Raw genomic sequence first — 24,721 nt, 5'->3', positions numbered from 1 at the left:
GTGTGTGTGTCTGACAACATCTACATGCAACAATGACTCAGTGAAAAGTGTTATCCGAAATGGAAACATACATAATAATCTCGGCAACGTCCTTGAGATTTATTGAGGAAATTGTACATTAAAAACACAATTGTGATTCAGTTTTTATTCCAATATAAGATACAGTGTAATTATAATAGCAGTATTTTGTGGTAATGCACAGCATTGTTATTATTATTATTATTATTATTATTATATTTATTTGTATCCCGCCTTTTGCCCAATGCTGGGCCTCAAGGCGGCCTTTCAAAGTTTAAAATATACATGGGGGGGGGAAACAAAATCATAAACATTTAAAATACACAACAAAATTATAAGACATTAACATAGATGGAGGGCCAGACTATTCTCCAAAGGCCTGCTGGAACAAAAAAGTTTTAGCCTGCTTCCGAAAGCCCATCAAGGAGGGAGCCAGCCTAGCTTCCCCGGGAAGAGAGTTCCAGAGCACCGGAGCAGCCACCGAGAAGGCCCTCTCCCATGTTTCCACCAAGCGTGCCTGTGAAGAAGGTGGGACTGAAAGAAGGGCTTCTCCAGAAGATCTCAAAGCACGGGCAGGCTCATAAGGGAGAATACGTTCTTTCAAATAACCTGGACCCGAACCCAAACTGTCTTTTTTGCTAAGTGTAAGCCGCTCTGAGAGCCTTTTTTGGCTGAGGAGCGGGGTATAAGTATGATAAATAAATAAATAAATAAATAAATAAATAAATAAATAAATATAGAGCCTTTACTAACAGTTTAGAGCACAGGTTTAGCACAGAACCAAGTATTCTCCAATTTAAATTTTAGGTGAAATTTAGCAATCTCAGTAGATCTTTCCACATAAAAACACGTTGATTGTGTGAATATTAACCTTTTATTTTATTTTTAAAATTGTGCCCTTGTTGGTTCCATTGTTTTCCCCTTACTTTTTGTTTTAACTAACAAGTGCTGGGGGGGGGGGGGAATCACAGGAAGGGGAGTGAATGTTGTTTGTTTGTTCTTGTTGATTTGGTTTTTTTTTTTAGGTTTTTTTTAGTACTCATGAAAATGTTAGTGAAAACTCTGAGTGGGCTTCAGCTCAGCACTAGTTAACATGTAAACCATTAAAGAACTTCTGTTATTGGGAAGATAAAGAATATAATTAATAATCAATCAACAAATAATACAATGGAAATAGAAAACACACTCCTAATATGTACTCTCCCTGATCTGTTCTGGACACAGTGCCAAGTGACCGTCATTACGGAAGCTCCTCTCCCTGAAATAACTCCCACTGTTGGAAGTGAGCAGGTCGGGCCCACCAAGACCGTCAATTGCTCCTGTCCACCTGGAGAAAAGGTATGTATTCGTGCGAGTCGTGGGGAGGAAGTTAGACGTTCTTTTTGTTTTCTCAACCAGGTATTTTCTACCACTAGTGGTAATAATAGATATTACTACTACTAGTAGTAGTAAATATTACTACTGCTGCTGCTAGTGTTACAAATATTATTAATAAAATGAATAAATACTATTGTTTTAATATTAAAATGATTAGTAATATTAGCTATCGGTATTAGTACCTTGCCACATCTTTCTTTCCTCCTCTGTGCATCGGGTTCCTCGACTATCTATTTATTTATTGCATTTATATACCGCCCCATAGCCGAAGCTCTCTGGGCGGTTTACAAAAGTTAAAAACAGTAAACATTAAAACAAATATACGAAGTTTAAAAACATAAAAAGCATAAAAACAACAGTATCCTTATAAAAACAGCTATTCTGGGGTCCGTTAAAAACAAACTAAGGCCACAGCTAGACCTAAAGTTTATCCTGGGATCATCCAGGGTTCGCCCCTGCCTGAGCACTGGATTCCCTGTGTGTCACCTAGATGAACAGGTTTGACCCCTGGACGATCCAGGGATAAACTTTAAGTCTAGCTATGGCCTAACTCAGCATATGTTGTTAAATGCTATTAAATGCCTGGGAGAAGAGAAAGGTCTTAACCTCTCCTCCTCGTTGGGGAGATCATTCCAAAATTGAGGGGCCACCACTGAAAAGGCCCTCTTCCTTGTTGCCATCCTCTAAGCTTACTAAGGATCATACTGTTTTGTGTGGAACATGCACTGGATTGTATCGTATGATTGCCATCCTAATTGATTTCACCACTAAGTTAGACTGACTGAAAGCAATGAATCCAATTCCTAGTATTGTGCTGTAAAAGTGCTATATAATTATTGATAGAGAATATGTTTAGGATTTGAGTCTTTAGCTTGCAAACTGCTCTACAGTCTTTACTATATTTATCCTCAGAGCACCCATGTAAGGTAGATCAGTGGTATTCCCATTTACCAAAGGAGAACTCAGGCAAAGAGTTTCTGTCTTAATTAAGATCTGGGCGGGCCGTTCTTTCCTGTACAGTTCTTTGAACCCTTGGTTCAGACTTCCCATTGCACAAGACTGCCTGGTTGTTGAGGATCCAAGCTTTATGCTCTAGAATGACTGCAATGTAGCTTGCCAAGATAGACATAATAATAATAATAATAATAATAATAATAATAATAATAATAATATCGATGTGGAGAACAAATACAATATTATACATAAAACTAGTTAAAAGAGCATATAAAACCAATACAATATTGAAATAACAATCACAACATCTTAAAATTCTTAGGTTTAAAATTCATCTGGGTAGGCCTGCCAGAAGAGGCTAGTCTTTATGGCTGTCTTAAACTCAGAAAGAGTATTAAGCCAACAAATCTCCTCTGGCAGGCCATTCCACAGTCTGGGGGCGGCAGAAGAAAATGTCCTCTGGGTAACAGTGGCCGGCCTAGTTGTGGCTGACTGGAGTAAACCCTTCCCAGAGGACCTGAGTGTGTGTGGCAGATTGTATGGGAGAATACGATCCCCCAGGTAACCTGGACCCAAACCACGTAGGGATTTAAAGGTGATAACCAACACTTTGTACTTCGCCTGGAAACTAATTGGCAGCCAGCGATGAGATTTTAAAACTGGTGTAATATGGTCACCCCTAGGTGTACCGGTGACCAACCTGGCTGCCATATTTTGAACTAGTTGAAGTTTCCAGACTAGGCACAAAGGTAGCCCTCTGTAGAGTGAGTTGCAACAGTTGAGCCTCGAAGTTACCAGTGCGTGCACTACCGTGTTTAAATCAGTGCCAACTTAGGGCTTCTTTCCCCTGTGCTTGGACAACAATAGATCTTTCCATGTGAAAACTGGTCCAGTCCATGAGGTAGGGCATGAGCTGCTGAGTTTTGTTAGCCTGGAAATGGGTGCACTTGTTAGAGCATATATTGAAAGGAATGGGTTGGATACAGATTTATGTTACTTTTATTTATTACATTGCTATCCCACTCTCTTTCCTCTTGCAAAGAACCCAAGGTGGCTAACATGATCCTCCTCCTCCTCATTTTATCCTCACAACAACCCTGTGAGGAAGGTTAGGCTTAGAGTCTGGAACAAGGCCAAAGTCAACCAATGATAGGGGTGGCTGAATTCTCCGAGTGCTTGGGCCACCACTTCTGCATCCTTCCTGCATGAACCAGACTGCAGGAGCCTCTCCAGGAGCTATCCAATGTGCTGAACCCTATCCCCAACATGAATTCAGCAATTTGAAGAGTTCTAACTACTTCTGGCTGAAACCCAGAATGGATTCACCTCCCCACTGGCATAGGAGCCACCAGCCTCCACTGGATGCACCAACCCTAACCCTTACCCTTTCTAAAAAGTTATAACAGAGGATCCTCAATGTACTGGAAGTAAGAGATTTTTTTTTCTTGATAAATAATCTTTACCTCTCATTTCAGGGTGAGAGAGGCCTGCCTGGGTTTGAAGGTTTGAGAGGCCAGAAGGTCAGTGTTGTCTGAGGGACAAAAGAGCATGTTGTTGTTGTTGTTGTTGTTGTTGTTGTTGTTGTTGTTGTTTCCCCCTATAACACACACAACAATAAATTAGTTTTAAATTTGTAAATTTGTACATTGCTTCTGAACACTACCAAACAGATCTGGGGATTTATTTCTTCTGTAAGTTGGTTGAGTGTTGGGAGCAGCAGACAGATATATGCATTGTGTCTAAGGCCTCATCTACACCAAGCAGGATATTTCACTATGAAAGCGGTATATAAAAAGGTAGGAGCGACACTGCTGCTTTACAGTGGTATTGAAGTGCCCTGAAAACTGTTGGGGTCCATTGACACAGACCACATACCACTTTCATACCACTGTATCCTGCTTGGTGTGGCTCCTGCCTTTTATATACTGCTTGCATACCACTTTCGTAGTGCTATATCCTGCTTGGTGTAGATGAGGCCTATGTATTCTGTCTGATCCTGTTTACACTCTCTTGTTGTTGTTGTTAATTATAAGGCCCTGAATCCTTTCATACATGCATACTTACATCACATCCATACTGCATCATGTGTTTGGTAGCCCAGCAGATTTTTATATCCAAGGTATCAGCCCGCCTTGTATAGTATACTGGTATCAAATGCTTTAGCACACGTAGAGAGAGATACTAGTCTGAAAATACACGCCCAAGTATACATTTAGCCCATTTTTCATGCACTCATTTCTCTGGTGCTCATGCCACACAGAGATGCAGTGAGCGTGAGAAGTGACTCTAAAACAGAGCTGAGCCAAAATTTCTCAGACAAAGTTTTCCTGATAAAATGTATGATTTTTTTCCCCTTTTTTGATTCCCACTAGAACAAGACCATTTTGCAGTATTTTCTGTGAACATTATCCATCTCCTTCCCCCCTGGCGGCAGCCACCATCCCTCTACCACAGGGCCACAGAATGGCACTTGGTCCAGGGGGCCGTGGAAGGTTCAAAATGGAGGTCTAGACAGTGTCTAGACAGCCACATGACATCCCGGAAGGGAAGAGGAATGTCACGGCTATGTGTGTGTGTGTGTGTGTGTGTGTGTGTGTGTGTGTGTGAAGAGGAGCCCCATATGCACGCATGGCAAAAAAGATAAATAAAAAAACCTCCCCCGACCACACACCCTGCTATCCCAGGCATGATGAAATTGCTGCCTCCCACCCCTGAAGGGCATATAGGTCCCCCAAACAGCTCTGTGCCCATTTTGATAGCCATGGTTACTCACGAGGAGGCGGGAAGCCAGGGCACCCGCACCCCCGTGGATCTTGGAATCTTCCTGGGACCACGGGCAAAATTGGGTTAACCGAGGTCTCGGTTATCTGGGGAAAATGGAGGGGTCATCCCTGCTTGCCCCAGGGATCCCCTGTGCATCACTTAGATGCACAGGGATGACCTTAGGATGACCCTTGGAAAAAAGGCTAGGGGAAAAAAGAAAGAAACTGTGCTATGGCTAATGTTGAGGCCTATCCCCAATATACTGTTGGAGATTTTTTTATCTCCCTGGCTAAAATGTGGTGAAATTCCCCCCTCCCCAATTTCTCTGCCAACAAAGAGCTGAGAGGCCATTTGAACACAGTTCTGCCTTAAAAGACTTCTTCAGCTGAAGACAGGAGCTTATGAGCTGAGCTCGGGCCCCCAAAATGGAAATGCGCGTACAGAAACACACACACTAAACTATATACTTTGAGCGCCCAGATATGGTTCAAAATGGTATGGTACAGAGATGTGTCTTTGTCTAAATCGGCCCTATTTCCATTTAGAGCAGCCGGAGAACAAGGCCTCGCATTTCTCTGGCCCTATAAATAGAAGCGTCCCATTTTAATCAGTGACAGCTTAACCGATGAGGGTCCTTTTGCACAATGACATGAGAAATTATGGTAAGAATGGAACTATAGAAAGGGTATATTTTTAATATGGATCAACAGATAACTCCCCCCTGGTGTATGGATCCACAGATAACTCTAAAAATGCTAAAGCTCAGCTAGTTTAATATAACTGGGTTGGAAGTGAGCCTTTAGAAGCTGATTCTATTTAGACTGTCTCTTGTCTCCTCTAAAATTGGGCCCGGGTCAATGTTGCCTCCTATTTAGCCTGCTGAGTAGATTATCTGCCTGCATATCTCTTTAGATGGGTTGAGTGGCTTCACTGCTATTAACATAATAAAGAAAGCTTTCTGTTCCCCCACCCCAAAGGACATTTGCACACATCCCTATTTTTCTCTCCCGTTTGACAAACCTGAAAAGCAAAAGGTTAGACAAATTAGCTTTTCCCCAGAGGGATGCCTGGTTGGGTGATCCCGTTTTGTGTTACCACATTTTATTCACTGCATCTTCTTTTTGATACTTTGTTCCTGAAGTTAGAATGCTCAGGCCACAGCACCCCCCTGCAGAAGAATCTGAGCCCCATATTGGTCCAAGGATTACGCACACTGTTCAGACAACCACTGACCATAACCCATGGTCAGTGGTTGAGTGTGGGTTGTTGTTGAAACCTGGGTTGTTTGTTAAACTGTAGGTTAGCATGTTGTCTGGACATTCACAGGGTGGCTTGTTCACCATTCAATGTGACTTATTTACTCAAACAAGCCTCTTTGATAACCCACAACTTGTTGTTGGGTTGTTCAGTGTGGTTAACAAGCCATGGTGTATAGTTAGAAGCCACTCTGTGAATGTTATGACAACAGGCTAACCCATGGTTCAACAAACAACCCATGGTTCACCAACAACCCACACTCAACCATTCAGTGTGGGTTACCATGTTGTCTGAATGCCCCCACTCTCTAGCGGCTACTCCAGCCCTGTTCGCTCAAATCTCTCATGCTCTATTGATATATGACTAGGCTGACTAGGCCCACCCCTGACACTGGGCAGTCCGACTAATCTCATCCCTTGGAGTCAGTGTGTACAGCACGCACATATGGAGGGAGGGAGCCTTCAAGTCTTTAACTGCGTTACGTACAAAGGTTTCCATACAATCTGATACCCTGCATGAACAGGTGACCCTGTTCATGTAACTCAGAGATGTGGAACCTCCAGCCTCCAGATTCTCCTTGGATTCCTCCAGGGGTCAGGGCTTGGGGTTGAATCCAACTAAAGTCCTACTTAGTGTAGACCCTTTGAAATGAATGGGACTTAATTTAGTTGTGACTATCTTGTCCCATTTATTCCAATAGGTTTACTCTAAGTAGGACTTTAGTTAGATTCTGCCCTTGGTCTCCAATCCCAAACCCCAGAGGAATCCCCAGTGGGAGGCATAGTATCCCCTGTGAGTAGTGGAGGACTCAGCTAGGGATGTATGAAAAAAATAGTTTCAGCTTGTATTTGATCAAGATTTACCCATCTTGTACCTTCTGGATTGAACCCAGACTCAGGTGCAATCTTGAGTCAAGGTCCATACATTTACCTTTTGGAAATGTTTTCCACAGCATGTGTACATTTGAAAATTGCACATGAAACTTAGGCCTTTGCTAGACCTACTGGTAAATGTGCGATGGAGGAGAGGAGAGCCCACGATGCAACTATCGTGGGCTGTTGCGCTAGTCTATACATCAGGCGCGATGAGCTCAAGAAGAGACCCGTCGCGTCCGCCATTTTTTATTCTTAAAGGGACAATGCACATGAATGCTCATGCGCACAGGTAAGGCTTGTTTGTAAAAAATTACATTCATTTTCCTGCTCCCCCCACCCTGCCCCCGATGGGTTCAGCACTCCTGGGGAGCACTGCACCCCATGCACGGCTTCTCCCGGCAACACATGAGTAATTGTACGGAGCCTGGAAAAGCCCCAGAACGGGCTAAACGCTCGTGGCCTGAGACTGTGGGAAAAACCGGGGCCAAAGGGTAGACTAATATCCTGGGGGCAGGCAGGGTTGATCCCTGCCTGAGCCCGGGATCCCCTGTGCATCATCTGTACGCACAGGGGTGATCCCGGGTATCAGCCCGGGATATAGCCTGGTCTAGCAAAGGCCTATGTGTACTTTTGAAAATGTGCACCAATACATTTAATCCATGGGAGAATAATGTGTATATTTCAAAGATGCGCACAATTGATGTGTACATTTGGGGGGAAATTACACATAAAAAATGGAGAAGCTCATAATCTGTTATGGATTTGAGTTAGAACGAGCTTCTAGTTGGAATTTGGAGAACTTCAGCAAAGTCAAGTTTTGGTGTTACGTACAGTGGGTGCTCTTCCCAGCTCTTACTGAGCAGTTTTGCATGGTGCATCACTTCCCCATGGGTACAACATGCACTGCGCAAAGCCAGGGACTCAGCCGGTACTGCGAGGAGAGACCGCTCTTCATTTCTTTGCTTGCTCTGAAACTGAATGAAGAAGAATATAATTCACAAAACTCTGATGATTTTGGTGACTAGTTGGTCTACTAAACCACTGCATCTCATACTCTGGGGCTAACATTCCTTTCTTTTTGTCAAGGGAGAAATTGGACCAATTGGACTTCCTGGCCCGAAGGGAGAACCGGTAAGAAAATATTACACTAACATGTTAGGGAGACTTTGACTTGCGTGGGGAAAAGGACTTTCAAAAAAGGCGATCCCCCAGGTTCCTTCAAATATAATCCTGGTATAATCCCAAGAGAGGACTGTACCATCTGTGTGGCTGTGCACCTAAGTCAGCATTTTTTGATGTTGAGGATCATTCTGAATCTGAAGACATTATTATTATTATTATTATTATTATTATTATTATTATTATTATTATTTGCATCTCTGATGGCTCGTGTTTCAGGGGCCTTAAATCACACCCCAGATCCCTGTAGGTGTGTCATCTTTCTTTTCCATCAATCTACCTACATTTGAGATACAGCAAATGAACTATTATGGGCTTTTTGCTCTTAGGATGGTTTAAATATCTGTTTGCATAGATGGATAACCATCAAAACTCTTGAGAATTCTTATCCCATGGTTATGATTAATCACAGATTTGTTCTCTCCATTTAGGGTGGTGGAGCATTTGGCCAAGGAGGAAAAGGAGAAAAGGTATGGTCATACTCAGTGCTGACAAATTTAATTTGTTCATTTGTTTTAGTTATTATGTTTATATCCAGCCTTTTCTCCAAGGAGTTCACTTAGGATGGCATGCATAGTCCTTCCTGTCTCATTTGTCTTCAAAACAATCCTATGAAATAGGCTAGGTTGAGAGATGGTGTCATAGAATCATAGAATAGCAGAGTTGGAAGGGGTCTACAAGGCCATTGAGTCCAACCCCCTGCTCAATGCAGGAATCCACCCTAAAGCATCCCTGACAGATGGCTGTCTGGCTGCCTCTTGAAGGCCTCTAGTGTGGGAGAGCAGACAACCTCACCAGGCAACTGATTCCATTGTCGTACTACTCTAACAGTCAGGAAGTTTTTCCTGATGTCCAGCCAGAATCTGGCTTCCTTTAACTTGAGCCCATTATTCCGTGTCCTGCACTCTGGGAAGATCTAGAACCAGTTCCCTTGGTGACCAAGCCAGGACATCTCACCAGTCCTGGTCAGACTCTCTAACCATTAAACCATGCCGGCTTAATTTGCTTCTACTCATCATGGGGCAATTGAGAGACAGGTGCACAGGATCTCTAAAGCTTCACTCCCTGTCTTGAGAGCAGGATAAAAGGATTCAAAACCCTGCCCATAGGGTGCCAAGAGACTTGCAGGAACAGAGGGCTTTCTAGCCATGTCACTGGGACTGATGAAATAGAGTGGTGGAGCATTATTATTTACGGGGCAATGCAGTCTGTGTCTGCTAGGCTTGTCTCCTTATCGTTGTAAGGTCATTGGCTCTCTCTGTGAGTAGGTGAGACTGCTAGCAGAAGCTGTGATTGGTGTTTCCAGGGATGCTGTGGCCATGTCTGTCATTTCTATGCCATGAAAGTGCCAAGTACCTGTCTGTTTGCATTGACGTGATGATTGTCTTTCCAAATCAGTAGAACCTTTGAAGAGACAGCAATGAGTTGAGAAGTCACCGCATGATTTGGAAACGTGTGTACAGACTTGGAAGGCATCCATGTTATATATGAATGATATATGACTAGGGTGACCAGATGAAAAGGAGGACAGGGCTCTTGTATCTTTAACAGTTGAATAAAATAGGGAATTTCTGCAGGTGTCACTTGTATGCATGCAGCACCTGGTGAAATTCCCTCTTCATCACAATAGTTAAAGTATAGCTAGCGTGACCAGATACAAAAGAGGGCAGGGCTCCTGCAGCTTTAACTGTTATGATGAAGAGGGAGTTTCACCTGGTGCTTCATGCATACAAATGACACCTGCTGAAATTCCCTTTCTATACAACTGTTAAAGATACAGGAGCCCTGTCCTCTTTTCCACATGGTCACCCTATATATGAATAGGCCATGGCATAGCCCCAAGCAGATTACACAATACCCCCTAGGAATCCAGATGAATAAATCATCCTGTTCCCAGTATGTATCACTTTTGTAACTGTTCACCCATAACTCCATTCTGTCTTGTTCCATTAATCTGCTATACTCCTCCTACTCCTCCTCCTACTACTACTACTAATAATAACAACAACCGTGAGTGAGAAACAAGAGATAATAATAATATCAATAATAATAAGTTTTTTTGTAAATAATAATTGTAATCATTATGAATATCATCATCATCTGCATGATCATCCATATTTCTATCCAAATTTTTATATTTTCTTTTCTCAAAACACACCAGTTGGATCCAGATTCTGCCTTCCATGGGAGGAAGGGACCTTCTGCAAGTGAAAAGGCTTATGTTATAGAAGGTTCCTCCAGCCAATTTTGGTGGGTGAGCCCCTGACCACCACACAACAGCTCACCCCATTCAACAGGGTTTCCTGACTCTGTATAGCGTTGTCAGGGAGCTGGAGGGACTGCCATTGGAGGGAGGGAGCAGGAAAGTCACGTCCCATCAACACAAATCTTTATCCAATCCCAGACATTAATTTGAGCTGAGCACTGAATAGGAGCAAAAGTGAAGGGGTAACTAAGCTCTGATCTACAAAAGTGTGGATCAGGTCAGCTTGCATCAGGTGTTATAAAGATCGATCTCGAAGAATCAAGGAAGCAGGTGCCGGCTAGCTTTCACCAAAGGAAGAGTTAGCGAGTAGTACCATAGGCATCTGCAGGAATCATTCTGCAAACCTAGGCCTAATCTACACCAAGCAGGATACAGCAGTATGAAAGCGGTGTATGGTCTGTGTCAATGGGCCCCAACAGTTGTCAGTGCACTTTAATACCACTATAAAGCCATAGTGTGGCTCCTGACTTTTATGTACCACTTTCATAGTGCAATATCCTGCTTGGTGTAGATGAGGCCCTAAAGTGCTGTGAATTACAAAATCCCCATACATTTATGAATCATCTAACAACCCAGTGTTGTAGGACCTGGGTGATTAATCAGAATAACTTGAAAACTGGCCAAGATCAAGTATGATGTTTTGTCTGGATACCAGATGCTGCACCGGAATAAAATTCCCTTGATTTGGGCAGCAAAAGGGGTAAAGTGATCCAATTTCCAAGCAGTCCGTTGCGTCAGGTTGGGCTTCTCACCAGTAGAAAACTCCTGGGACCATCCTTCAAAAAAACAAAAAAAACAAGGCAGCAATTCTGGCACATATGTAGCTGGAGAAGATGTCCACTTCCTGACCACATTTGCTCTGTGTCTGTCTGATAGGACTGGCATCAGTGCAGAGATGTGTTTCTGCCAAGTATTGCTACTGGGTTCCCCCCCACCTTTCTCCTGGCAAAAGAACTGAGCAACTCTTCAAAACTCAAAGGGGTTTTGGATCTGTGGAGCATTCATCTGTAGCTGTAATGTTAGCCTGTTCTCACCCTCTTTCTGGCTGAATTGCCACCTAATACTATTGACCCTGGTCTTTTGTTCTGACACCAGGTGTGGGTGTTTTGTTTGGCTTTGAAAGGGACTTTCTTCCTCTTTCTGGGGATGGGGGGATCAATTAAAAAACTGAGAAATTTTACTAGTCTTAATGGAACTCTTTGTTCTTCCTTTGAAATTCTTCATAAGTTTCTTCTGAACAGCAAGGAGGGTTACTAACTGACTGTACACACACACACACACACACACACACACACACACCAAAAAACATCCTGCCCGGCTGAATCAGCAAAAGAGCTTGTGGATTAGATAATGTGATGCCTGCTTTCTCTTAGTACGGATGAAGGAGAAGTGTGTTCAGTAGGGTGACCATATGAAGAGGAGGACAGGGCTCCTGCATCTTTAACAGTTGCATAGAAAAGGGAATTTCAGCAGGTGTCATTTGTATATATGGAGAACCTGGTGAAATTCTTTCTTCATCACAACAGTTAAAGGTGCAGGAGCTATACTAGAGTGACCAGATTTAAAAGAGGGCAGGGCACCTGCAGCTTTAACTGTTGTGATGAAGAGGAAATTTCACCAGGTGCTGCACGCATACAAATAGCACCTGCTGAACGTCCCTTTTCTATGCAACTGTTAAAGATACAGAAGCCCTGTCCTCCTTTTCATATGGTCACCCTAGTGTTCAGTCTGCATTTTAATGCGGACATACCCAATTTTGCACTTTCTAACCAATGCAGGAACTGAAGCTCAGGCCTAATCTACACCAAGCAGGATATTGCACTAGGAAAGCAGTATATAAAAGGCAGGAGCTCCACCAAGCAGAATATAGCAGTATGAAGGCGGTATATGGTATGTGTCAATGGGCTCCAACAGTTGTCAGTGCACTTCAATACTGCTATAAAGCTGCAGTGTTGCTCCTGCCTTTTATATCCTGCTTTCATAGTGTAATATCCTGCTTGGTTTAGATTAGGCCACATTTATCATTCCAAATGGGCATGTCTCTGAATTTTGACACAGAATTCTCAATTTAAAAAAAAAAAAATGCAAGCAACAATTGCATATGTGTTGTATAGGGACATTGCTTGCCAAAAACGTGTATATTAGGCAGAAATGCATATAAATTCCATACCTTAGGAGAAATATGCACAAAAAATGCTTATGAATTTCCATGTAAATGTTGGGGGGGGGACTCAAATCTGGGAGGAATTGAATTTAAGACAAGAGAAATTTGAGATAAGCAAAACTTTAGATGAGAATCCAAAATTGACAGATTTGGCTACCGTTATATCCAAGTAAAGAGGTAAGGATGGCCAAATTCCCTCCCCTTATCCTTGTTTCCTTTACTATTTGGATTGCCACTGCTTTCAGACAAGCTGGAGCATGTTCAGAGGAGGGCAACCAGGATGATCAGGGGTCTGGAAACAAAGCCCTATGAGGAGAGACTGAAACAAGTGGGCATGTTTAGCCTGGAGAAGAGAAGATGGAGGAGAGACATGATAGCACTCTTCAAATACTTTAAAGGTTGTCACACAGAGGAGGGCCAGGATCTCTTCTCAATCATCCAGAATACAGGACATGGAATAATGGGCTCAAGTTACAGGAAGCCAGATTCTGGCTGGACATCAGAAAAATTTCCTGACTGTTAGAGCAGTACGACAACAGAATCAGTTACCTACGGAGGTGGTGGGCTCTCCCACACTAGAGGCCTTCAAGAGGCAGCTGGACAACCATCTGTCAGGGATGCTTTAGGGTGGATTCCTGCATTGAGCTGGGGGTTGGACTTGATGGCCTATAGACCCCTTCTAACTCTTCTATTCTATGATTCTATGATTCAGCTCTAATGGGGCAGGGGAAGAAGAATGTTATAGATTATAAGACTTCCTCCTGAGAACGAAGGGCTTCCTTTTGAGGCTGACAAAGTAGGCGAACCATCCCTCATTCTCCCCCCTCTTTTCTCCCCACCCTCTTTCTCTTCTCCCCTCTATCATTTGGGCTGACAGCATCGTAATGATGCTTAATGAATTGGATCTTTGTGAATTCCAATGAGAATTTACCTGTTCAACACTTCTATATGGATCAGAATATACCAATAAATCTGATTTCACGTTCCTCTGAATTTTGTGATGCAATTCCCAGGTCAAAAAAGTCTAATACATGCATTTTAAAATCCATAGTTTGAGATAAAGTATATTCAAAAAATATGTCTAAACTATGGCCTTTGCTAGACCAGGCCATATCTCGGAGTGATACCCGCGATCATCCCTGTGCGTCCAGATGATGTAAAGGGGATCCCTGGCTCAGGCAAGGATCAACCCTCCCTGGCCCCGGGACATAGCCTACCCCTTTGGCCCTGCTTTTTCCCACGGTTTCGGGCTGAGCCCAAGACCACAAGCGTGTAGCCCATTTCCGTGGCTTTTCCCGGCTTTGCGCGATTACTCACATGGAGCCAGGAGTGCTGTGCCCATCGGGGCTAGGATGGTGGGAGAGGAGAAATGAAGTTAAAAAAAACCAACACCTTACCTTTGCACATGAGCATTCGTGTGCTCTGTTCCTTTAAAAAATGGCTGGCGTGATGCCTCTCCTCCAGAGGTCACCGCGCCTGACGTGTAAACAAGGGTGACATCCCACAATACTCGCATCGCGGGATCTCCCCTCCTCCGTTGCGGACTTACCGGTAGGCCTAGCTAAGGCCTAAGTCTAAAGTAGATCCCTCTGCTCCACCTTTGTGAATTATCATAGGTCCCCACTTTGCACATTACAATGCGTATCTTAATATATCAAATGTGTAAATGTAAACCCTTGATATTACTCTGTGAATTTCAAAATATATTACTTCTTGCCATTTGGATTTTGCAATACCAGCAACTCATGTGGCAATTGTTCCAGTGTGTATATTTCAGTTTCATTTGTTTTAGCCATAGGCCATAACAAAGTTGAAGAAAGAGATACAAAACAGTGTGAGCAATTTCAGCATGAGAAGAATTAAAACGTCAGAAATCATAAAGCTACAATAATAATGAAACATCAAAAATCCAATTTGCAGACTACAACATGAACATCATAAAGCCTTGTCTGGCATTTCACTGCTGCCATAGCAAAATTGGCTACATTATTCATTATTACTATTGGCAAGTCAGTAGTAATCTTATGTTTGCAGAATACACCAATGACCTCAATAGAGGAAGTGTTGCCCAGTGACTAAGCCTTGGCGTCACCACAGAACGCTCTCTTCACCATCCAAGTTGAATGGACTTCAGACATCTGTTGGACTTAAAGGAGGGTCTCTACTGAAGCTCATAGAGCAGCTGTTAAACATTTAGGCTTCATAGGATCATAGTAGAGTTGGAAGAGACCCATAAGGCCATCTAGTCTAACCCCCTGCTCAAGGTAGGAATCCACCTTAAAGCATCCCTGACAGATGGCCATTCAGCTGCCTCTTCAAGGCCTCTAGTGTGGGAGAGCCCATGACCTCCCTAGGTTATTGGTTCCATTGTTGTACTGCTCTAACAGTCCGGAAGTTTTTTCCTGATGTCCAGGGGAAATCTGGCTTCCTGTATCTGGAGCCCATTCTTCTGTGTTCTGCAATCTGGAATGACCGAGAAGAGATCCTGGCCCTCCTCTGTGTGACACAGGCATCCTGTGCCCAAGCTGCTTAGAGTTTTAGGTTTCAAGAAGGTGTTGGTTCAAGGCCATTTATTGCCTGAAGCAGAGTCCAAATGCTGCCCCCTGCTCCTCTCAGACATCAGTTTCTGCCTTCATCTATATCCCATCCTGGTACCTTCAATGAGCCCACTCACTCAGTGAATCTACGTTGTCACAGTGGTTGGCACCAGATGCTAATTCTCATACTCCTCTTTCTTGTCGTTGAAACATGGGAAACAGTCCTTGTCGTAGGCCTCTAGTTTTCAGAATAATAATTCCCTTACTCGGGAGTCACAGGCCATAGCTAGACCTAAGGTTTATCCCTGGATCGTCGAGGGGTCAAACCTGTTCATCTAGGTGACACACAGGGGATCCAGTGCTCAGGCAGGGGCGAACCCTGGATGATCCCAGGATAAACCTTAGGTAGGGTGACCATATGAAAAGGAGGACAGGGCTCCTGTATCTTTAACAGTTGTACTGAAAAGGGAATTTCAGCAGGTGTCACTTGTATATATGGGGAACCTGGTGAAATTTCCTTTTCATCACACCAGTTAAAGCTGCAGGTGCCCTGCCCTCTTTTAAATCTGGTCACTCTAGTATAGCTCCTGCACCTTTAACTGTTGTGATGAAGAGGGAATTTCACCAGGCTCTCCATATATACAAATGACACCTGCTGATATTCCCTTTTCTATGCAACTGTTAAAGATACAGGAGCCCTGTCCTCCTTTTCATACGGTCACCCTGCCTTAGGTCTAGCTGTGGCTGTAGTTCCATGCTTAGATAAGCGAACTGAGGTTCAGTTGAGTTTTCCCTCCCCTTCTCTTTTAAATGCTGTAATTACAGGGTTTTCGTTTTATTCACTGACCCAGAATAACGAGCACATAATTGGTTCAAGATCACATAATTGTGTACCACAGCAGCCGATCTCTGAGCGCCACAGGATTCACAGGGCTGGCTTGCTTGCCGTTTTATTTTGCTTTAAATTGTTTCATTTTATTTTGCTTTAAATCGTTTCAGTTCTGTTTTCCCTGCTTTGTTAGTCAGGCAGGCGGCGTTTTATTGGGACGCCCCGACATCTACTGGCCTCCGTCAGTACTGCGAGGATCTTTTCCACATGGGTGAAACTGGGTGCTCCATAAGGAAGAGACAGTCACTGGTCTTTAAACTTGGCCAGAACTTTATTTAATTACAGGGAAGTTCCAGGGAAGATCCACTCATGCTGCCCGCTAGGCCAGAATGAGGCCAGGGTGTGTGGGACAAGATTTTGGCTTTGAAACCTTACTGTTTCATTGTGAGATTCTCTTCAATGATGCTGAGCCACACCACTAGTTGGGTGTGGTGTGGCTCATATAAAGAAGTACATAGTTAAACTATGGAACTCACTGCCACAAGATGTACTGATGTCCTTCAATTTGGATGGCTTTAAAAGGAGGTTGGATAAATTCCTGTAGGAGAAGACTATCAATGACTACTAGTCCTGATGGCTATTGTCACCTCCAGTAGCAGAGCTTTAGGTTCCTTCAGTTCATTTGTAACTTTCTCCATGACTAAATTAACAATGCAGGTCCACACATTGAGTAAGCAAGCTTCAATGTGATCAAGATTCTTATATGGTCAAAATCCTATTTTACTGTTAATGGAATGATGAAGGATTCTTCATACATTGTTCATTTGGGAAACCAACAGTTCTGGGAGAAATCTGGGTTAGGTGAGTTTGGGAACAGCCCTAAAATGAGTGACTTTTGAGTCCCTGGTGGGCCATTGTTTGTGATCGGTAAGATGTTTCTGTTTCAGTGAGGCATAATTTCTGCAAACCAGGTTATTTTGTTAGTGTGGATTTTTAATGTTGCAGACTGTCCTAGTGTTTTGATGTAGAGTGACATGCTGGCCACAGCTAGACCTAAGGTTTCTCCTGGGATCATCCAGGGTTCGCCCCTGCCTGAGCACTGGATCCCCTGTGTGTCACCTAGATGAACAGGTTTGACCAGGGATCCAGGGATAAACCTTAGGTCTAGCTATGCCCGATATCTAAAGAAATAAACAGATGCAGGTTGTGGTGAAATAAAATAAAATTTCAACCAAAATGGCAATACTTCAGTATTCATAAGTGATTAAAGGTGTATTTTTGCAATAAAATAAAATAAATAATCCCAAGTCTTAAGTCTTGTTGGGCGATTTTGAGACAGTGTTGCCTATCACCTCATCAGATCACACAATTTTACTCTCTTCTAACTCAAAACCCTCTAAACCCAACATTCATAAATTCACATTCCAACTTTCCATAATTGGGTAACTGAGGAATTTCTAATCAAGGGGATAAAACTTGTAAATCCAGTAAGTATGAGTTAGGGAAATTCTCTTAAGAATCCTCCCTCCCGACCCTAATTATTCCATAATTAGATTCATAATAACAGTGCTTGGCCTTTTACCAGAGTCATCTCTATTCTATTTATCTCATTTTTATATGTTGATTGACCTTTCAGATGGAGATTCACAAGGCATCTGTATTACTTAATTGCTCAAATGAGAATAAAGTGCGGACTTTCCCTCCTCCACCCCCTTCGTTGACAAATGTTCTAAGGCAGAATGTTTGATGTGATGAATTGCTTTACCTCTTTTGAAAACTCAGCCCCCATGTCTGCCAGGGTATTAATAGGGTTTTTATCAAATTAAGCTAATAGACTTCTGCACCTGAGCTTTCAAGAGGACCATGATTTGTGATGCTTCCATGTAGCACCTTCAACAATTCATCATCAGTGTTTAGTGCAGCTGCATCAACGTGCCGTTGGTGAGTTCATAGTACATTTGCAAACAGGACTGCGGTTTTGTATAGGCTCCAAAGAGCGAGAGACATGAGCCAGCCCCTGAACTTAAGAGTCAATGAGTCTAATGGGGGTCAAGTTTTAAGATGGCCTAATGAGAAAAAGCGTAAGCTTCTGACCTGATTCAGAGTGATCAGGAGAAATTGGATACCTTCATGCATGTCTGCCAGTGTTTCTCACAGGAAAATAGGGGCAAACTATTTATTTATTTATTTATTTACAATAGTTATATACTGCTTCCCATTGAAAATTTGGAGCAGTGTACAAGATAAAATAAAAATGGAATAAAACACTTTAAAATAGATTTTAAAAGATGCAAACTGTACAGTAAACAGTGGCTAGTCATTAAGGAAAGGCTTCCTGAAATAATAACGTTTTCATGAGGTGCTGAAAGGAATACAGTGCCTGCTTGACCTCCAGAGGCAGGGAATTACATAGGAAGGGGGCCACCATGCTGAAGGCTCTTCTCCTGGTGGACTCCAATTGGAGGATGGGTCTATGTGGAACCACCAGGAGCAGGCCATCGGATGACCTCAGTGACTGGGCAGGTTGGTAGGGAGAAGGCGCTCTCTCAGGTATCCTGGTCCCAACTTGTTTAGGGCTTTGTACACAAGTACCAGAGCCTTAAACCTGGCCCGGTAGCAAATAGGCAGCCAGTGCAGTTCCCTCAGAAGAGGAGTTACATGCTGGAAAGGGGCAGCTCCAGACAACGGCCGAGCTGCAGCATTCTGCACTAGCTCCAGCTTCTGGAGCAGCTTCAAGGGCAGCCCCACATAGAGCGCATTGCAGTAATCCAATCTTGAGCTTACCAATGCCTGTACCACCGTGGCCAAGCTATCCCTATCCAGGAGAGGCCGTAGTTGGTGAACCAGCCGAAGCTGGTAAAAGACACCAAACAAACTAGACACGTTGTTAATTGCACAAACACTAATTATGTGCTTTATTATTATTATTATTATTATTAGTAGTAGTAGTAGTAGTAGTAGTAGTATTTGTATACCGCCCCATAACCAAAGCTCTCTGGGCAGTTCACATATAAAACATTTTAAAACAATATCAAAAAATTTTAAACCATGAAAACATACAAAATGTGCATATAAAATGCGCATAAAACCACAGGCCATCTGGTCCAACCCCCTGCTCAATGAAGGAATCCACCTTAAAGCATTCCTGATAGATGGTTGTCCAGCTGCCTCTTGAAGGCCTCTAGTGTGAGAAAGCCTACAACCTCCCTAGGTAACTGGTTCCATTGTTGTACAGCTCTAACAGTCAGGAAGTTTTTCCTGATGTCCAGCCGGAAACTGGCTTCCTGTAACTTGAGTGCATTTTTCCCGGTCCTGCATTCTGGGAGGATTGAGAAGTGATCCTGGCCCTCCTCTGTGTGACAACCTTTTAAGTACTTGAAGAGTGCTATCAGGTCTCCCCTTAATCTTCTCTTATCCAGGCCATCATAAAAGATAACAATGTAACAACAGACCTATGCAGGAAATGCCATCAATTCAAAAAACAAAATAAAACACCATGTAACAGGAGGATGTAAAATTCTGGCAGGAATGGATTATACAGACAGACACAATTCAGCTGAAAAAATAATTCACCAACAACTGGCCATCAAATTCAACCTTATCAAACAACCTACACCATTTTATACATACTCACCTAAAACAATCTTGGAAAATGCAGATCATAAAATATACTGGGACAGAACAATTCATACTGACAAAACAATATCTTGCAGCCAACCAGACATAACAGTCATAGACAAAAAAGAAAAGCACACATACCTCATTGACATAGCAAAACTAAATGACAAAAATGTTGTTGAAAAGGAAGAAGAAAAGAGAGAAAAATATACACCACTGGCCATGGAAGTCAAAGAACTATGGCAACAGGAAAAGGTCTCAATTATTCCATTAGTAACATCAGTCACTGGCATCACATCAAAAAAACTATACAGAAAACCTTCAGAAACTGGGCCTACCAAAATACACCCATACCAGCATCCAGAAAGCTTAAAACATCCAGAAATGCTTAAAACATACTCAATTGTCAGGAAATTCCTGAATCTGTAAGAGACAGCATGACTTGGCAATACCCGTCATGTCCATATAGAAAAATCGCCATGAGCAAGAAAGAGATAATAATAATATATTTATTTATGTATTACCCGCCTCTCCATCTGTATCAAGGCAGGGTACAACAGAAATACAAAACACCATAAAATACATATAATTCATTAAAAACATATACAACTAATACATAATTTAAAATCAGCACATTATTAAAAGGCATCTTAAAAGTCAACTGGGTAGGCCTGCCGGAAGAAACCAGTCTTTATGGCTTTCTTAAATTCCGGAAGACTCTTAAATTTAGCTTGTTTTCCATTTTTTTTTTGACAATGTGCTGCTGAATGTACGCCCCAGACCCCCTGCCCAATTATCCAGCCCTGTTTTAGATCTTGGACCCAACATTCTTATGGTACCCCTTTCACTGTCCCCATGTGTAACAAGGTACCAACATTCCAACAATGGTCGATTTGAAATATGAAGCACTTTTTAGAAGGAGCAAAAAATAGTATTGACCAAACAATATTAACAAGTGCAGCTGCACAGCGCTAGCAGACCCTGCCAAAATTCTTGCTTTGGCTCAGCTGTGAAAGGCCCAAGAGATTTTCCTGATTTCGATTCTGGCAACCATAAGCGAGACCAATTACCTTCCTGTAGCTTTGAATGGTCTCAGGAACAAAGCGATGTTATCTAAACCTCTTGGGAGGCCTCTTTTGCCAGAATTCTCTGTCACTCACTCACTGACTCTTCTTTCATTCCCAGTTCATCAGCTCTTGCCTTGCCTCTGCTTTGTAAGCCACTTCTATGCCCAAAATAATGTACTTGATCTCAGGAGGGTATTCAAAATTAGTTCCTACATTTTTATTCACATCCAAAACATTATTGATCTTTAGAATTGTCATTAATTTTGCAGTAGGAAAAAGGGGAGTGCATGGCTAGTGAACTGATCCAAATGCTGGTTGCATTTATTTCCGGGCATCAAACAGGGTTGGGGCAGAGCGCTTACAAGGCCCTTTCCAACTCTATAGATTTATGAAGGTGAGGATTACATCTCCATTGAGGGTGGACAAAGTGGTAATAGAGGGAAAACTGGCCATCAAAAGAAAATCAAGTCAGGATGGAAGAAAAGCAGCCAGAGAGAGTCACTCTGTTCTATTGCTTACTTTAATTAGTAAATGTTCTCCCTTCTCTTGAGTTGCCGTCAAATGTTTACTGCAAAGTAAAACACAAAGTGAATTAGAGGAGTTACTCTTCTGGAACATCATCAACGTTTGAGAGTGGGCTCTGGCACATCTCTGGGTCACCAACTGCTTTTGCCTAAGGCAAGTTGATGAACCTTGAGGTTACTCCTCAGGCCAAGTCCTTGAGGAACGTCAGAGGAAGGGAAAATAGTATTGAAAAAACTGGCAGCATTTTTCACACTCTCATCTAGGGATCTGCGTTGGTTTTGGCCAAAGCCAAACAGGACTCTTTAAGACCTCTTCTCGTAGTGCCCAAGATGAAGTGGGCTTCCAACTGAGGTGATCAGAACTAAAGCAAGACTCTGCATGAAGTGTTGTCCGTGATTTGGACTTCAGAAAGGCAGACAGTTTCTCCAAAACGGAGCCTTTTGGTTCCATTTCTCTGTAAACACTGATGAGGAATGTGGTTGAGTGACTGACAGGTCCACCTAATTATAGGGCATGTTTTACCAGGTACTTTCCAATTACTATGCTTTGAGAGAGCAATTGTGAGTTAGATAGAACTGTTTCTCTCATACTTCCTTTTTTTAGTTTCTAAGGCCGTAGCTAGACAGAGCTTCATCCCGGGGTGATCCCCGGGATTGTCCCTGTGCATCCACATGACGCACAGAGCATTCCAGGATCAGGGAGAGGTGATCCCTCCCTTGCGCTGTGATCTCACCCTCCCCTTTGGCCCTAGTTTTTTCTCAGTCCCAGGCTGAGGCCGAGACCGCAGAATGTGCGGCCGGGTGACGCAGGTTGACCCGGCTCCGCACGATTCCTCACAAGGAGCCGCGCACAGGGCGCAGTGCTCCTCAGGAGTGCTGCGCCCATCGGGGTATGGTGTGGGGAGTGGTGAAAGTAACTTAAATTTTAAAAAGTACTTACCTTTTGCGCATGAGCGTTCATGCACTGCTGGCCCTTTAATCCAAAAAAATATATAATTGGCAGGCGTGATGCCTCTCCTTCTGAGGTCACCATGCGTCACATGTAAACGGAGGAGGGATCTCGCATTAAACACAATGTGAGATCTTCCCTCCTCCGTCGTGGGCTAACAGGTAGGTTTAGCTAAGGCCTCTGTTGATCTATAGCAAGCAAGTAGGAATTCAGAGAGGTTCTTTGTTACATTGGAGGATCTGTAGCTCAGTATGATGATAGCGCACAAACTTTGCATGTGGAAGGCCCCAGGTTCAATCCCTGACATCTCCAGATAGGGCTGGGAAGGAACCTTGCCTGAAACTCTGGACAGCTGGTGCTACTCAGTTCTTGGCAATGCTGGGCTAGGTGGACCAATGGTCTGACTCAGTATAAGAAAAAAGAGGTGTATACTCTGGTGTTGAATAAGATTTGCCATATTTAATGGTAATTTCCTCAATAAAAATTAGAAAATGCGTGGATTTAAAAAAGATAAATTGACGCGTACACTAACTCGATGTTTCGGGCCCTTAGGTCCTTCATCAGGAGCTGCAAACAAATTGAACAATCTATCAGAAAATGTTTCTTTAGACATAAACATCCTTTTTTACATATTATCTTCAATAAACAATACAAACAAAGAATAACACTCATAAAAGCAAATGATTTTCAACTATCATTTGCTTTTTGGTCAACCTACCTCTCTCAGGGAATTCCTCTGCCCGAGACCAGGACGCCTATACTATGACTCCAGTATTTTTTAATATGCTGTGTAAACGTACGTATATGCATAACTCACCAGCCCGTAGGTTGTCTACTCTCCATACAAAACAAGCGCCCCTTGATAATAGAGATTCGATGCCAGTTTTCTCCTAGTTCCCTACTCCCCCACCAACAAAAACATAACAAAATTCTGCAGGTTTCTTGCTTGGAGACATCTATGATATTTTCTAGTGGCTTACTATTTGCCAACAACAGCGAAAACAACAGAAAGGAAGGGAAAGCAATTGTCCTCCACCCCCAAAAAGTGCAAAATTTGGTACATTCACATCAAAATGCAAACCAAACAATTTTCTCCTTGATCTTTAGTTCATTGTATTATTTATTTATTAGATTTATACCTGCCTGTCTACCAAAAATGGCACTCATGTTGAATGTGGAAAGCCAGCCAGCAGGACTGTATAGCCTATTCCAATCCCACAGTCTTTCTCTGTGTCCTGGAGGGGACCAAGGTTCGATCTGTGCCCAAGAGAATTTGGGATTGTTGCCTGAAGTGCTGTCCATGTTCTTGGTTAGGTACAAGTTATGTTGCTGTGCTAATATATTCCACAAGTATGGAGCTTGGTATTAGGCATCCTGACGTTTGCAGCTTTTCTTTTGAAAGATAGCCCAGTATGTAGGTCATGAGAATATATATATATATATATATATATATATATATATATATATATTGTGCTTGTGAACGTAAATTAGATTTATTCTTTCAATCCATTTCTTTGTAGTATTTTATTTTAAATGAATAATCCCCCCTTTTGTTGTTCTAGGGTGAAAGAGGACCCCAAGGGTTACCTGGACTGATGGGAGAGAGAGGAGAAAAGGTAACAATCTATTTAAAAAGTAGCAGCCAAAAACATTTGCCATTAGTTTCCGGCTACATAACCTTAGGCAAAGAATACTGACACTTGTAATAATATTACTTGTAATTTGTGAACGACTTTTCCAAAGTATTTGCTGTTAGGCAGTTCAGCATTTTGGTCCATCACAAAGGTTTTAGCACAACAGCAAACCACAACACATATCAGTAACAGAAACTACAATATAAACTGACAATGAATCTTCTTTTGGATCTGGGCAAGAGGGCAAGGCCCTTGCAGCTTTAGCTGTTGTGATAAAGAGGGTATTTCACCAGATGCTGCATGCATACAAAGGACACCTGACGAAATTCCCTTTTCTATACAACTGTTTTAAAAAAAACTGTCCTCCTTTTCATGTGATCACTCTATAGTCACTTGAGCTTCCATGAAAATCTTTTCTGCATATTAGGGGTGGCCCTTCAGATGTTTAGGCCTACAACTACAATCAGTCCTAGTCAGCATTGGTGCTGGGAGTTGAAGGCAAACTACAACAAGTTGTCCACTCTTGTTGTATGTGGCTAGTATCACTACAGCATACTGAGCTAGATCTACACTACTGTTTATAGTGGCATCGAAGTGCCCTGAGAATTGTTGGGGCATATTACACATTCCATATACCAATATCATGGTGTTATTTCCCGCTTTTTATTCCACATTATCCAAAATATCGTAACGAATGTCATTGTGTGTCT

The 24,721-nt window shown here is 42.6% G+C and overlaps 1 protein-coding gene across 1 annotated transcript in view; it reads left to right on the top strand.

Moving 5' to 3' along the window:
• COL22A1 (collagen type XXII alpha 1 chain) overlaps positions 1–24,721 on the top strand; it is a 250,200-nt gene that overhangs the window by 109,689 nt on the left and 115,790 nt on the right. The window contains exons 9-13 of the mRNA XM_063131168.1: positions 1,243–1,356; positions 3,825–3,869; positions 8,331–8,375; positions 8,855–8,893; positions 23,940–23,993. Of these exons, the coding sequence (XP_062987238.1) occupies positions 1,243–1,356; positions 3,825–3,869; positions 8,331–8,375; positions 8,855–8,893; positions 23,940–23,993 (297 nt within the window). The remainder of the gene's footprint in view (positions 1–1,242; positions 1,357–3,824; positions 3,870–8,330; positions 8,376–8,854; positions 8,894–23,939; positions 23,994–24,721) is intronic.

Source organism: Elgaria multicarinata, chromosome 7, assembly GCF_023053635.1.
Source record: "Elgaria multicarinata webbii isolate HBS135686 ecotype San Diego chromosome 7, rElgMul1.1.pri, whole genome shotgun sequence".
Taxonomy (NCBI): Eukaryota; Metazoa; Chordata; class Lepidosauria; order Squamata; family Anguidae; genus Elgaria; species Elgaria multicarinata.
This window is presented reverse-complemented; position numbering and strand designations above follow the sequence as displayed.